Raw genomic sequence first — 15,453 nt, forward strand, 5'->3', positions numbered from 1 at the left:
AAACACAATATCTGAAATGTTAGCTATGGTAACACCATTCAGCGACTTCAAGGGATGACAGGTGGAATGAATGCTTGTGCTTGGTGTATAAGGAATCCCATAAAATACACCAAAGTGTGGCTGGGCCAGATAGTGAACCTCCTGATGTGTACATTAGCGTGTGAATGTTAAATAGAAAGCAATTGGGCATAAAAAAGTGCAAGAATGAATGGGTGAGTGAGAAATGTTAGATAACTTGCTTTGCAGAAAACCGGAGCAACAGTGTGGCCTGTTGATGTATTAAAGGTGAAAGATTTGTTTTATGATATAGAAGCTTTGGTCCAGAGGAAAAACACAGTTCAAGGTTCCAGACACCATGAAATACTTGGATCAGTTTCTTGTTGGTGTTTAACTGAATATGGTGACAATGTTTCACTCATTTGTGCGCATTTACATTTTTGTTTTGCTCTCTTTTTTTTCAGAGTTTGAAGCCTTAGTGCATGAGTAGGGGAAAGCTGAACTCCCCTCTTGTTCTTCCTGCTCCTCTTTGTCCCTGCATCCACATTTTGTAACTGCGACCTTCAAACTCTTCCTCCCTTTCCTCGCTCTGGACCCCTCACACGGAGTCAGACCAGGCCTGCTCTCTGCAAAACACTACCAAAAACAGGCCAACAGGGAGTCCACCTGAGGAGGAACATACAGGCATAACAGGCACCAGTTTCACTTTTCATTTTTCTTTTTATATATATAGATAGATATATATATATTTAACCACACATGCTGTATGGATTTCAGAAGCATTCTTAATGATTTCGCGAGGATAGTCTGTGGTCAAAAAAGGTGGTACTAGTGTTGTAGATGGTGTAGATGTTCTCAAGACTCCTTAAATCTTAATTTCCTTCCTGCATTGTGTCTTGACTGGTTTTATTTCTAGATGTTCACATGTCAGTGCACTTTCCTCCCACTCCTCCTCTTTATCCACCTTCATTCACCTCCCTCACCTCAACCACCTCCTCCTTCTCCACCTCCTCCACCCCCTGCCTCTGATCAGATCATGTAGTAAATAAAATCATATAAGGAGAGCTGTGAAGAGAGAAAAGATCTCAGTATGAAATGATAATAAAAAAGAAAACTTGACGTGAGGTGTCTCTTTACTTATTGTTACTCGCAGTGAACACACAACATTGAACTCACACAAATACAACACACTGAACATCGCAAAACAGGTCAATCACTGGGATGGTGGAGAGCTTAAGCTTAACATTTTGGGAAACATGCCTTCTTTCTCAGGTTGCTTGCTCACACACACATATAAATATTTTGCCAACAGCCAGGTTTCATAGTAAAGAGACTGAAGACGTGGTGCTGACACATGAATAAAATGCTGTAGAAAACAGCGCAGCATCAGTGTTTTCTTCAAATTTCTGGCAACAAGCATACTTCCAAAAATGTTTAAATATTCTCTGAATATTTTTACCAACAGACTCAAACAAATATTAACATACAAACTCAAATTGCTGTACAAAGGTTTGTTAAAATAACCATTTTAGTTTAGTTCAGTCAGGGAGGATGGCTGATTTGGACATTGTAGCAATTTATATTTGGCGTCACATCACTATGGAGCAACAGGATCCTGGTACAGAACAGAGTGAACATTAATAACAAGAGATACAGACAGAAAGAAGGCCATGGGGTGGAGGCGGGTTGCAAAGTGGCTCGCAAGCCTGCAGCAAAACTCTTCTGGTCCTTTGTAGGTTTTAACATAAAATAAGTACAGTTCGTCATGTGTAACAAAACATGACATATTACACCTTTCTATTATTTATGTAACAAAAACTAAACCAAAATACTGAAGCAGTGTCAGAAAACAAAGCACATCACATGATTCCATAGAACCACCTTTAGCAGCGTGAAGTAATTGTGTGACATTATCAGCCAACATTGTTGTGGAGGAACTTTGATCCACTCTTCTTTGTAACACTGCCTGAGTTTATTGAGATTTGTGAGCTTTAATTTATGCATAGTTCTCTGAAGGTCCGATCGCAGAATTTCGGGTTGAGGTCTGTGCTTTGACTGAGGAGTTCAAGGTTGACTGTAAGGTTTCCAGGTCCTGTGGCTGCAAAACAAGCCCAAAGCATCACTCCGTCACCACTGTGCCGTTGGTAGGAGGGTTTTGTGTCGATATGCTGTTTGGTTTTCTCCAAACCTACTGCTGTGCATTATGGTCAACCACCTCCACTCGTTGTTCCCAAAGTCTTGAGTCTTGTGCAGATGTAACTTTGCATATCTAAGCTCTGCTGCAATATTTTATTTTTAGAGAGAAGAGGCTTTCTTCTGGCAACCATTCTATATAAGCCATATCTGTCCAGTCTTTTTCTAATTGTACTGTCAAGAACTTTACAATTTAGCATGCTAACTGAGGCTTGTAGATGTAGCTCTGTGCTTTTTGGTAATTGTGTGAGCTCTGCAAAGTCTGACTTTGGGGTGAATTTCCTGGGGCATCCCCTCCTAAGAGGTTTGTAGCATTGTGTTCTGCTATATAGTGGTGGTAACACCAGCTGATGATTAGTTAATCAAGTCAATCTGACCAGCAGCGACTAGCTGCTACATACTCTCTTAATTAAAGTACCTGTGTGCTTAGTTTTTCACATTTTTCTGTAGCTTTGCTTAATTTTTGTTAAAGAAATTATGACACAGAGTAATATGTCATGTTTTGTAGTTCAACTGGGCTGCATTTAGCTAGTTTTAAAACTTAGAAAGGTCCAGATTAGTTTTACTCTGTCCTGATATATAAAACCTTACAATTTACCATAACTGTGGATTGATAAGTTCATAGTAGGAAGTTTTTACAACTAAAAATTAGTCACTCAAAGGTTAATCAGTGTTCCTTATATAAAATTATGAAAGGGATGTCGATGAGCTAATGTGAGCTGAGACTGCTCAACTCAGCTTGTCTTTGTGGCCTGTCTGAATTAATGCTATGATCAACTCAATGGTTTTAATATTTGATTAATCGATGTGTATTACAGTATCTTCTTTGATATGGGAGATACGTTATCTTAAAACGGTACAAACCTTCTGGCCATTTCACTCAGAGCATTCACATTTCAGACATGTCACGTCATTCACTAACAAAAATGTATGTCCTGCCTCTACAACCTGATCTCACAGCATCAGTAACAAACCCTGCATGCACGAGTGCCGATGGATTAATGGATCTGAGGAGCAGATCTGTCATTGGTCGTCGTGGGACGAAGCTTTACCGTGGCGAATGGGTTTGTGCCTCTGAAATGAGAGGATGATGGAAAATGATATACAACACCACATGCACTCAACTGCTTTCTGCCAATACCAATAAACCACTCAGACAGAGGTGCACACACTCTAGGTTTAGACACTAACATCACACCACAGCCTGAGGGTGGTACATTTTGACAGTGCAATGAGCACTCTGTGGAGGTCTTTGTTTCAAGTAAACTTTGATCGGGGTTTATTGTTTGCAGTGGGAATTGGGATTCAAAAAGATGTTTCTTGCAGATTCTCAAGTGTAATCTAGTTTTCTGGGAAGACAATTCATAGGATTCATATATATTGGATCATGGTATATTGGCAAAGCAGTGCTGCACTGGCGTTTTTTTTTCCAGAACAATACATAACAATAATCCATAAATGCATACATAATCCATGTCTAATTACCTGGGAAACAGTGGGTTTTCAGGGGGTCCATGTGGTGATAATGCCTACAAAAAATACAAATAAATAAATGAATACAAATCCACACTTAGCACTGAAGTGTTGCGTATTTTTCTGTGTTAAAGAGACAATTTTCATTAAAGTCAAACATGTAGCACCTGGACGTCAGATGCTGATCCACCCTTTCTGTCAGGTAGGGGAGAAATGGGCCGAAAATCTCCTGAACTCCTCCTTGCACTCTGAATTGGTGGAGGGGGAGGCGGTGGGGGAGGAAGTGGATGTTCATTGTAGCTCCTTGTTTGACTCGGCTTCGTCTCCAATGCCTCTTCTCCCTTCTTCTCAGGGAGTGGAGAGATAGGCCTGAAGTCCACGGAGGCTCTACGATTGGGTGTGGCCGGGGGTGGGACGTCTCCGTAACTCTTGCTCTCTGACTGGTCGGCGTAGGTGTCACTGTCATTCAGATTGTTCATACTGTGACTTCTTAGAGAACTGCCACTGTTGGGGCAAAAGGAGCAGAATCTTTTAAGTGATTCATAGTGGGAAAAATATCTGGAATATTTTACTAAAGGATAACAAAATAACAACATGTCAAAGGAGCTTGCAAAGAAAAGCGTCTGGACTTCTTTAAGTTGCTTGAAGACGTTTCACCTCTCATCTGAGAAGCTTCTTCAGTTCTAAGGTCAAATGGTGGAGAGGAAGAAAGAGGAGTGAAAGAAGCCATCTATGTCCACTGTGAGCGACCATCTTTGAACAGAGGCGGGGTTTACGACACCAACTCTCTGCCATCTATAATCCAGTTTTGAGATCCCTTCCCAGACGCCTTAACGCCCACTCACTTCCTGGGCCATCTGATCTCAGGAATTCGCATGATAAGGTGGGGCCAGGTTTCACAATGAACACACCCGAAACTCTGGCTGATTGGGACCCACACCCAGTTTCACACCTTGGCTCAGGCGATTAGAGGATCATCAGGGGGTCCTTTTGTCCCTCTGGGGGGGGGATACTCACACTAGGTTTATATCTGGGACTCTCCACCATTTGACCTTAGAACTGAAGAAGCTTCTCGGATGAGAGGTGAAACGTCTTCAAGCAACTTAAAGAAGTCCAGACGCTTTTCTTTGCAAGCTCCTTTGACTACGATGACCTGGATGACTGAGAACCTTCACAGACAAAAATAATAACATCTTCTCCCAGAGCAGCAACCTAAATATTCACATATCATACAGATTAGATCCTGTGGTTTGCCCCAATATCTTTTTTTCTTGGTGTCCAGTGTCATGCCAGAGAAAGAACATTTTGGCATACAGATTTGAGATTAGTATCTGTCTCCTACCTTGTTGCTAAATTATTGGAGAAATCCTCAATAGGGGCCACGTACGCAGCAGGGAACCAGCCCTGACTGGAGGAGAAAAGACAGAAAATTAAACATCATGTGTCTTCCTGTCTTTACATAAATCAAAAAACTAATTCCAGCAACAGACTCTGTAATTCTCAGTCTTGTGTTTTTTTCAGCGCTCGTGTAGTCTGTCAACCAAACACAAGAGCAATCCTTTAAATCACAGGTTCTCAACCTTTTCCCACATAATAATCTTTTCCCTCATAATCCTAACACTGATGGTTAGATGGTTCGGGCTTAGCATCGCACGATGATGCGAACTAACCCAAAGCTGATAATCTGGGGAACCCTGAGGGAGATTTCATGAGAGACGGATGTGATGTGCCACAATCACAGAGTTTCTGTTTGTTTTACTGGTTTCTGGTCTTTTGAGTTACTATTATTTAGTTTTACAGTAATAATTGTATTTTTTTTTTTTTAATAGTATCATGAGCAAAACAAATTTGTGACTTGATCTAGGAGCTCAAAGTGGTAAAAGGTTGACATCTTTACCCTTTTATTGGAAAAACTCTGTGAGAGACTTTTTTTTATAAGGCCATCAATTTTAAGATTGGGTGCAGATGATAACTGAACACTGTAAAGACGGAGCATTTCAAAAACGGCACATGCACGTAAATGTTTATTTCCCACCGCAGGCTGCTGTCAGTGCGCCCATACAGCCACCCGTTGCGTGGCTCCTGGACCAGGACGATGACAGTCTCGCCCCTGTTGAAAGGCAGGAGCTTTGGGTTGGATGAGGAGGGATGAGAAACCAGCGCTCTCATGACTCTCCCTCCTCCCAGGCCTAAAGATTCCCCCACTGAACTGGAGCGAGAGCGGCTGGGGAGGGGAGACGGTGCTGGAGGGAGAGGAAAGATGAAGGAGAAACAGAGAGGAGAAAAAGATTAAAAGAATATTAATAGGAATATTTTAGGCATGCATGAATGAATGCATATAAACAAGCAAAAATTAATACTTCTAATCTTCTCTGGCATCAAAGGTTATCAAATAATCACATATTAATATACAGCTCTTATAATTAGAACAGCACACCTCCCACCTCTAGAAGGGACTCTGCCCAGTGCGTGCTGCTCCCGCCTGGCCCAGGACATATCCTCATCTCTGGCTACCGTCTGCAGCAGGGAGCTCACTGAACCTCGCAGCTAAGCAGACACAGAATACAGATCCCACTGATCGGATTTTTTTATTTGAAGTCTGGCATAGCAAGGTTTGCTTTCAGCAGGAATATTACGATTATAAATAAACAATCTGGAGCTGGTGCTTGATTTAGTGTCAAGATTTCTAAAGAACCACAGAGACCAATGCTGGAAAAACTAAACACCATGTTGTACAAATAAACCAAGCAAATATGTGCTTACACTCGCTGTGAAGCACTTCAGCTGTAGATGATGGACTAAGCAACCTTTACAGCACAAATAGTACATTATTAGCAGAGAACAGACACATGAGAATACAAATACAGCTGCTGAACTAGACTGGGGATGCTAGTAAACATAACAGATGCCACTTATTAAGTGAATTTAACATAAATTATTTTAAATAGACTTTGGTTTATTTATTGAACTATAAGAAAAATAAGACGGTGAGACTTGACTTGGTTTCTGTTCCTGTGTTTCCACAAATTCAAACGCAGCAGACTGTGCAGTGTTTCGCTGAGAAACCACAGCCACTGTACCTTGTTTTATAGTGCGTGGCATACTCATGTGTAATGTTCCTACTGGCTAAAAAAAAATGAGTAAACCTGATAAAGTGCTGGTACCTGTGCCTCTTGGTCTGAATGGGTGGGTGTTCGAGATCTGGAGACTCTGGTGTCATTCACTTTCTCCTTCCATCCGTCTGCCTTCTGCTGGAGAGATGCACCAGTCTGAAAACGGATTAGAGGTGAGCGCCTCATTCCATCTCAGTTTGATCATTCAGCAACATGACTAGGCAAGGCAAGTTTATTTGTGTAGCACAATTCAACAACAAGGTGATTCAAAGTGCTTTACAGAGACATTAGAAACAAAAACAAATAAAAAGCATGATTTAAAATTGATTAAAAACTAACTAACTAACTAACAAACAAAACAGTATATAAGATCAAAAATCAAAACAGATAAAATCAGAACAGTAGATAAAATCAGTAGTTAAAATGTAAGTTTTGAAGTTTAAGCTTAAAAGTGTGGATTTGGTGCTTTATTCAAATGCAGCTGAGAATAGGTGAGTCTTCAACCTGGATTTAAATAAACTGAGTGTTTCAGCTGATCTGAGGCTTTCTGGGAGTTTGTTCCAGATATAAGGAGCATAAAAGCTGAATGCAGCTTCTCCGTGTCTGGTTCTGACTCTGGGAACTGATAAAAGACCGGATCCAGATGACCTGAGGGATCTGGAAGGTTCATACTGGGTCAGGAGGTCATTGATGTATTTTGGTCCTAAACCATTCAGAGCTTTATAGACCAGCATCAGAACTTTAAAGTCTATTCTCTGACGGACAGGCAGCCAGTGTAAAGACCTCAGAGCTGGACTGATGTGGTCCACTTTTTTGGTCTTAGTGAGGACTCGAGCAGCAGAGTTCTGGATGAGCTGTAGTTGTCTGACTGATTTTTTTAGGTAGACCTGTAAAGATGCTGTTACAGTAATCAAGCCTACTAAAAATGAATGCATGGACTAGTTTTTCCAGGTCCTGTTGAGACATCAGATCTTTTATCCTTGAAATATTCTTGAGGTGATAGTAAGCTGATTTTGTTATTGTCTTAATGTGTTTTTCTAGGTTTAGGTCTAAGACATATTGCTTCAGTAAATAAGACACATGACACTGAGAAGTGAGTTTCATCAGATGAACAAGATATTGGCAAGGTCCCACATGACTGGGATAAAAAGGCTGGGCAGTTCAGTGTCTTGGTGGAAAAAGCACTCCAAGCTCATGGCTGATGGCTGCAGTCGGCCTTCCCTTCACAACATGATGGATTGCAGCTGATGTAGCTGATACACAGAATACTAAGCTCCATCTACTACCATGAAGTGGGAAATGCAGCTTATCGGTCAGGACAGTAATTATATATTCAAAATGTTACAAAAACTAGTTATTGTTCAGTGTAACGGCTATATTGAAGGCTGCAAAAGTTTTCTTTCAAAGGAAACTTGTATTACATAATAATACATTCATCAGCTTTTTTTCTGATGAATGTAAAAGAAAATATAAATTAAGCAAAATTTTGTATTTCTGTATTATATCTAACATGTTTTTTGTTCCTTGTTTTGCAGAGCAGATTGTAGTGAGTATTTCTTTAAAAAGTATGTAATGTGCCTTTCAGCAGGTTACAAGGTTACTGGTGACTAAACTGACCCATCATCATGTCACCTAAAAATAAAAGATTTAAGGCCTTTACATACTGAACACGTAAAATTTTTGAAAATATTTCATATGTTAAACATTTTTTTTGGGACCCACCTATTAATGGAGCTTTTCACATCGACACCGTAATCTCCCAGATTTACAACATTTATTTTTCCTGCTTAAACTCGATTTTTCTGATTTCATTGCATTTGAATCAACAGATCTGACCAGTAGGGTTGCCAACCGTCCCTTAAAATACGGAATCGTCCCGTATTTCGAAACAAAAGTACACGTCCCGTATTGAGCTAATAAGGGACGCACTTTGTCCCGTAATACAGTGAGAATCAAAAGTAGTCTATAAATGTTTATGGAATTAACGCTTTGTTTGAAAACATAATTCCCAGCCCCTCTCCTGCTTTGTGACCAATGAGCTGACAGCACACTTATGACAATTCGAGTATGACAATTCAGATTACCGCTCATCTCATTGGTCGAGGAAAGGTCGCTTACGGAGAAAATACCGGAAGACAACAGATGACCACAACAAGAAGCATGGCCAACAGGGAAACAAACGCCGACACGGCGGTGCAAGTCTCGGACGACAGTACACCTAAAGCTGGGCAGACACTGTGCGATTTTTTCAGTCACGTTATTCAGCTCCTGCTCAAACTGCACGATTGACTCGCAGGGGTTAGAAGTTGGTAGGTCACGATGCAGGTCTCACACTATACCGCCCGATGCTCTGATGCGACCTGAGTGCTCACACTGTGCCTCCATAACATGAAGGTTATAACAGAAAATCTGTCGCTCGCTCTCTCTGTCTTTCACTCACACAGACACACCACCACCATCAACTTTGCTAAATTGCTAATGAAAAACATGATCAGGCAGCTGTGATTGAGCAGCAGTGTAAATCCAACTGTTTTCACGGTTGTTGTGGTCGTGATAATTTTGTGATGCCACATCGAAAAGGCTCGGATGAGCTTTCCAAAGTTCTACAAGTTGTGCCTCCATCGCTTGTGTCCAGATCACACGCTGCACAGCCGTGCTGCGCCGTCTTTTTCACCGACGTTTATGTGTTTGCGCGCGAGCAGTGTGAGCGGCTGTGATGACACCCTCACGAGCGATTGATGATCGGGAGCTGGTCGTGAGGTGTTAATCACTTCTCGTTACCCCACGTATACTACACGACGCACGATGAAGGCCAAAATCGGGCCGATCACTCAAAAATCGGCTCAAAATGGGCCTAAAACCGCACAGTGTGAGCCCAGCATTAGAGCAGCAATGTTTGTTCCCCTCAGAGAAAGGGAAGAATGGGAAAAGGAAAACACCTGGCTGGAAAAAGTTAATATGGGCATGTGCAATGAATATCAGCGCTATGTGGCCAGAAGTGTGATAATATAATTTATTTTGTGTAATAAACAACTGCAAGGATAGATGATTACAACAAATAGATGACTAATACATAAAAGTAATACATAGATGAATAATGATGATGAGTTAAGATGCGTAATCATGGGAACAAGCGGGTTTACAAACAGGAGCAGCTGATTAGCATTAGAAAAGCTGAAATAATACCTCAACTGAAGCCGATTGTACTAAATGCACTAAATGTGCACTGTTACAAGAATGTTTTTCTTTCTATTGTTTTCTATTATTTTAAGTTAAGCAGGACAGAGTTCTTTTAAAGAAAGATTTACTTATATTCTCAAAAGTTAAGCATGACAGGCTTCTGTTTAAGAAGGAGACCTGTTTTATTGTGTTAATGTTGTCATTTTGAGCTAAAAATAAATGGCTAAATGATCATTTGTTTCACATGTGTTCATATCACAAAGAATACACATCTACTTAAATCAAATTCAAGTCAAAGGGTTAAAAAAATAATTTCACACACAAAAAAAGAGCTAGAAAATTCACCACACTGGGAAGGGTGAAGACAACTGGGTCGCCCGGCCCTGGCCACGAGGTGTCCCTTATTTATTTTTCAGGGAGTTGGCAACCCTACTGACCAGTTACACCATTACATTTAGCAACAAGTGCACTTGTAGCTCAAAGAGCGCACTAGTACTGAATAAATTATGGCAAAAGTAAGATAATACCATTTTACCTTAATCTCACACAGATGCTGCTCAGGGTTAATCAACTCTACTGTAGGTTGGCCAGTGTGTATGAATACCTTGTTAATTAGGAACAGCAGTGACTGAGTGAGGCCACAGTGTTTCTCTGCCAAGAAGCGATACCTCCTCTCCTCCTCCTTTAAGATCTCCTGATGGCTCTGCCGCAGGTACAGCATGTATTCACTGTTCTCCTAAAACCGCACGCACAGGGAACAATGAACATGAGGGCATGCACCTACAATGATACACTCACAAGGTGTATTACTGGACTGTGTGTGTATTTGTGTGTGCATTAATATGAATGTGCATAATGTCAACACATAATATTTTTCTATGTATGTTTGTGTAACTACCAGAGAGTCTCTGTAGGTTCCCCGTCTGAGCTGCTTCTCCAAAGCCTCCGCTTGGTTTCTTACTTCCAGCTCGTACACTCTGCGACTGCCCTGCGGCACAAAGAAAGTTTATTTGCAAACTATACAAAAATTGTAAGAGGCTTAGCAGGTCATGTTTATCCTAGTGCTGGTCAACCGCTCTCCATCTTTGTCCTCTCACCTGCTTGTGCTGCTGGCGATGCAGCACCCCTCTGTTTCTTATTCTAATTAAGTCCAAAGATGAAATTGCTGACAAAAGAACCAGAAGCTCCGTTTTCACTCAAAGAATTACGTGGAGTGATTTTTAAAGATAAGATAAGAGAACCTTATTAGTCCCACACATAGGAAATTTGTTAAAAGTAAATCTTGAGAAGAATATGGCCTGTTCCTGTCACAGATTACAGGGTTTGTTTAAAACTTTATTCATCTGTGTTTTTAACCCGTTCCAACTTTAAGACAGTTTTAGGGTAACTACTAATTATTGATGATTTCAAGCTGATCTGACTTGAAACAAAGCTTGGAAGCTTAAAATGTACTTTGTTAATTAAAAAAGAAAAAATAAATGAATGCAATAGTATTTTGAAACTATTACAGTCGCACTGTAGGATTGTTAAAGTTTGGTTTATTTACCATAAACCAAAAAACCTAAAATAGTCCAGAAAGTTTTCTTAATTTCACAGGCAGAAAAACGTAAGCTTTCCCAATGCATTACACTCACATCAATATACTCCTCGTCCAACTTGATATTCTTCTCCATTGCTTGCAACACTTCTATCTGGAACCATCGAAACTGCAGCAGAAAGAAAGAATTCAACTGGAACAGTGATGAACCATCTGTCCTCTTGTTTAAACACAGGCTTTAATTATCAGGTTCATTGTGCTGTTTGACTAAATCTAAATGCAAATGTGCTCCTTCCTCAGGCCAGCTTTGTAATCAGAGGCCATGCTTTGATTATTCATACCACAATTAGGCACAGGGGTTTTAGTGTCAAAAGAAAAATAACATACAGGGACAAACTAGTGTCCTCGAGGCTTTATGTAGCTAACTTCGATGAAGCAGTTTGTAAGAAGTGAAATCTGCTTTTACTAGCATCCTATAAATGCTGAACTCACAAATTCAAAGATCTGGGGACAAACTGGGGAAGTTACATTGAAGCAAAATACTAATTGTAGCTGTTTTTACTCATCATTTGACAAATAATGTATAGCGGTTATTATTCTGTCAAATATAGCTTAATACCCACCAAGTATTATTTTCAGTTTGGTAAAAACTTTCAAGCAAACAAAATTAAATTCACAGAAGTAGAACTGCTGTATGTAGTATTTTAAAGACTGCAGGGATCAGCATTTACTGAGGAAATGTACCAACCACTCCCTCCATCTCTGCAGTGAGCCTCCTCTGTGTTTCTGAAATCTGGATCAGGACATCCCCTGTTCAAAGAAAAAAAAAACAATTCTGTACGGAAAAATATTTGAAGAAAGCGAAATCTTATTGGGAATGTCAGTAATTTGATCTAAAACTTTAACACAGTGTAAAACCACTTGAGCCATGAACGAGTCCGGTTGCTACGATGGTGGAAAGTTAGCCAACCCTATATACTGTGGGCGCCTCCGGCCTTGTCTATTGTCAAGGATTGCGGTTGAGCTAATAAACTGAGTGGAGCTGAAAGACTGCCCTCATCTATAATTCAGTGGCTGCCACTCAATAGGGCTCCTGGTCACGCTGTGGTTCCCTGACCTTCACAGTTAGCCAACCTACCGAAACCACATGTATGCTAGCCAACACTGTCTTAATAGTAGCATAAAGCTAATTACCGCTGAAGAATGATAACACACATCTCTAATGACAAAGGGAAAGCTTCCATAAAATATAGTGCACACACACTAGCTAAAAGAATCAGTAAATACACACACACACGTATATGTAGCCTATATGTATGAAAAGAAGGAGAGTACAATTGAAATTTACTTTGTGTGGTTTAAAATCTAGACTGTGTTTGTGCAAGTGCAGTGTCTCAGTAGAGCACTCTTGATAACGATGCTTCTCTAATGAAAGCAATAAATCAAGGGTGAAACCTGTTTAGTAATGAGTCACAAATACACACACTCGTACCAAGGGAGCGAGATGAAAGTGTGTGAAGTGCCTGGTCGCCCATCTTAGCCACAGCGCTGAAATAGGCCTCACTGCAAACGCCTAAGGCTGCAACATACAGACATCGAGAGACAAATGTAGCTTTTCACATTTAGACAAATCAAACTGACAAATCTATAAACTCTACAGTAACATCACAACCACTTAAACTGCTTCTTATTGTGTCGAACAGTTCTGCTTTTATTCATTACTTTTAAAAGACTGGCAGTGTTATTTGATATGTGATTCTGGTCTAAGAATAGCCTCGTGCCACTTGGTATAGTTTTACGGCACAGCCCCACTGCCCTGTGGCTGATAGCCTGAATTGTTTTATCAGGCACAGAGATGCATGAATGATGCATGCTGCTTGCACTATGCAATGTGACACACGTGATTAAGATTGGAAAATGTACAATGGAAAAGTCGGACAACTCGGACATGCAAATAAAAGGTGATGCACACAAAAAAAATCTCTCATCTCTGGAGAAAAAAAGGTTTTAAATTCTGCTTAATGTCAGCAATCAAATAGATTATTTTTATCAAATCATATTTTCATATTCACATGTACAAATCTCTTTATATCTTTTCCTAACCAAATAACTTCTACAAATGAGTAGGTCCTTGATAGACATTTACAATCCTGTGACATTTTTTGGATTTTAATTGCAGCTTGTGGCCTCCTTCTTAGGGTCTCCATGGGCAGACTTTACTTCAATCATCTCTGTACAATCCTGATCCAACATCTACACTAGTGCTAACAACAAAATCCACATTCTCCACAGTGTAACTGCTCCTTTCAGTCATTCACAACCTCGCTCACCTTGAAAGGCCTTGATGTAGCTGTTTCCAAGAGCAACGAGCTTCTGAAGGCCTGGGTTGAAGTGCTCCATCAAGTTCTGCAGAAACACACGAAATACAAACTGAGCACCACACCAGGTGAACTCAGCAGTGACTTGAAGCGTAACGCTAAAATGTATTTTTATACTCACCTCCAAGTGCGCCCCGGCCTAGTTTAAATATACAAAATCCTTCTTTAAATAATGAATACTATACCGGTCCCCAGGTTTCAACACAATGAACAAAAACAAAAGAAACATGATGTAAACTCACCGAATAGACAGATAAAGTTGATTTGTGCAGCTGATCACTACTGACTCCAGACATATTGATCGATTTCAGGTTTAACGATAAAATGAGAAAAAGCTGGTCAGAAAAAAACTAAACTTCTGTAAAAAGTCTGTATTCCCAGAAGTTTACTGTCCCGTGTATATCAGCTTCTTAAGGCTGAGAAAGTCACCTTCAGCTATCCTCCCACTGCTTCTGCTGTTTTCCCAAAGACCAATAACACCTATCTGACAGTTCCTTCTCCTTTTTTTCAGTCATTCGTTAATGAGCTCTTTTACCCTTATGTCATCAGCAGTTTTTCTGGAAAAAGCAAGTGAGCAAGGGTAAGAGAAGAGGTAAGGGAGTAGCTGACATCGATACGGCTGAGCAAGGTAAATTATTGATTGGAGCCCTGAAAGGAAAGGAGAAGGAGGACAGCCAGCTGCCTAACCATCCGTGACGTATCCTCACACCTGAGGGAAAATCCTGCCACAGTTTGTTTGACTGACGAGAAACAAATTTCCGTGTTAAAAAGGTACAAATTACTTAAATATAGTTAGCTCACAAAATGAAGTAAAAGTTTTAATGCAAACATTTTTCGTGCTATGGGGACATTTATGTGTGGAAGTAGAAGAGTAGAAGAGAGTGAGCAGCAACGAACTGTTCCAGCTTCTGAAATCAGGCAGAAGGTTTCGCACCATCCGAACAAGAACAGAGAGGCTCAAGAGGAGTTTTTATCCTCAGGACATTCGTGTGTTGAATCACCCCCATCATCCTTAAGTGACTGAGACAGGACTCATTAGCTCATTCTCATCATCCTGAATCCTTCTGGCCTCGCTATAGCACAAGACACTTTAACACCCTCCTCTCGCAATGTACACAAGCTGTAAATTTCCAGATTGTTTTATCTTATTTCATTTCTATTTATATAATGTACATAACTCACCCACTTGCCGCATATAATGTCCTCCTTGTATATACTTATTCACTGTATATAAAGTTCTGTCTGTCTCTCTTTTTTTTCTTTGCACAGTCGAGGAGCGTATCAGGTCACATTTCACTGCCTGTATAACCATGCACGTGACAAATAAAGAATCTTGAATCTTGAGAGAGAAAAAAGTATTCCACTTTAGACTTTGTTTTAAGTTTCTTCTCTTCTTTCCAATTATTCTGTCCTGGTTTCTGTTTGCTGTTTACGTCTGCTATGTTTTCCGGTCGCTCCCCTCTACTCTTCACAGCCCCACGTGACTTTTTACTTCATGAAATGACTTTTACATTCTTCTGTTGTGTATTTTGTCTGCATTTGGATGCAATCTGATAAGCGGAACTTTTCCAGGAAAAGTGTT

At 40.4% G+C, this 15,453-nt stretch overlaps 2 protein-coding genes across 5 annotated transcripts in view; one reads left to right on the plus strand and one right to left on the minus strand.

The window, feature by feature from the left end:
- The window catches only part of pvalb7 (parvalbumin 7), a 45,334-nt gene extending 44,218 nt beyond the window's left edge, over positions 1–1,116 (plus strand). For all 3 annotated transcript variants that reach the window (XM_085276163.1, XM_085276162.1, XM_085276161.1), the window contains one exon: positions 462–1,116. In XM_085276163.1, coding sequence (XP_085132289.1) covers positions 462–487 — 26 coding nt within the window. In that variant the 3' untranslated portion in view covers positions 488–1,116. The remainder of the gene's footprint in view (positions 1–461) is intronic.
- baiap2l2b (BAR/IMD domain containing adaptor protein 2 like 2b) lies at positions 850–15,429 on the minus strand. Of its 2 annotated transcripts, XM_085276160.1 has the most exons (14): positions 14,114–15,429; positions 13,824–13,899; positions 12,986–13,072; positions 12,242–12,303; positions 11,591–11,662; positions 10,855–10,944; positions 10,561–10,692; positions 6,828–6,932; positions 6,108–6,210; positions 5,699–5,906; positions 5,006–5,071; positions 3,831–4,167; positions 3,676–3,719; positions 850–3,264 (listed from the first exon to the last, which is right to left on the minus strand). In XM_085276160.1, exons 1-14 carry the CDS (start codon positions 14,165–14,167, stop codon positions 3,189–3,191), a joined length of 1,512 nt encoding a protein of 503 aa, XP_085132286.1. In that variant the 5' UTR covers positions 14,168–15,429; the 3' UTR covers positions 850–3,188. The 2 variants fall into 2 exon arrangements, with proteins under 2 accessions (XP_085132286.1, XP_085132285.1); XM_085276159.1 differs by lacking the exon at positions 14,114–15,429 and having other exon boundaries at positions 13,824–14,038.
- Positions 15,430–15,453: the final 24 nt, after the last annotated feature.

Source organism: Mchenga conophoros, linkage group LG6 (genome assembly GCF_057382185.1).
Source record: "Mchenga conophoros isolate Kocher_MC1m ecotype Shallow Benthic linkage group LG6, M_conophoros_male_GT1.1, whole genome shotgun sequence".
Lineage (NCBI taxonomy): Eukaryota > Metazoa > Chordata > Actinopteri > Cichliformes > Cichlidae > Mchenga > Mchenga conophoros.

Bases quoted from the DNA above. Each gene is read 5' to 3' on its own strand.
- baiap2l2b (XM_085276160.1), bottom strand. From the start codon at position 14,167: ATGTCTGGAGTCAGTAGTGATCAGCTGCACAAATCAACTTTATCTGTC. The intron at 12,304-12,985 runs GTACGAGTGTGT...TTCTTTGAACAG, and splicing joins ACTTTCATCTCGCTCCCTTG to GGGATGTCCTGATCCAGATT. The intron at 5,907-6,107 runs GTGGGAGGTGTG...CTCTCCCTCCAG, and splicing joins GGGCAGAGTCCCTTCTAGAG to CACCGTCTCCCCTCCCCAGC.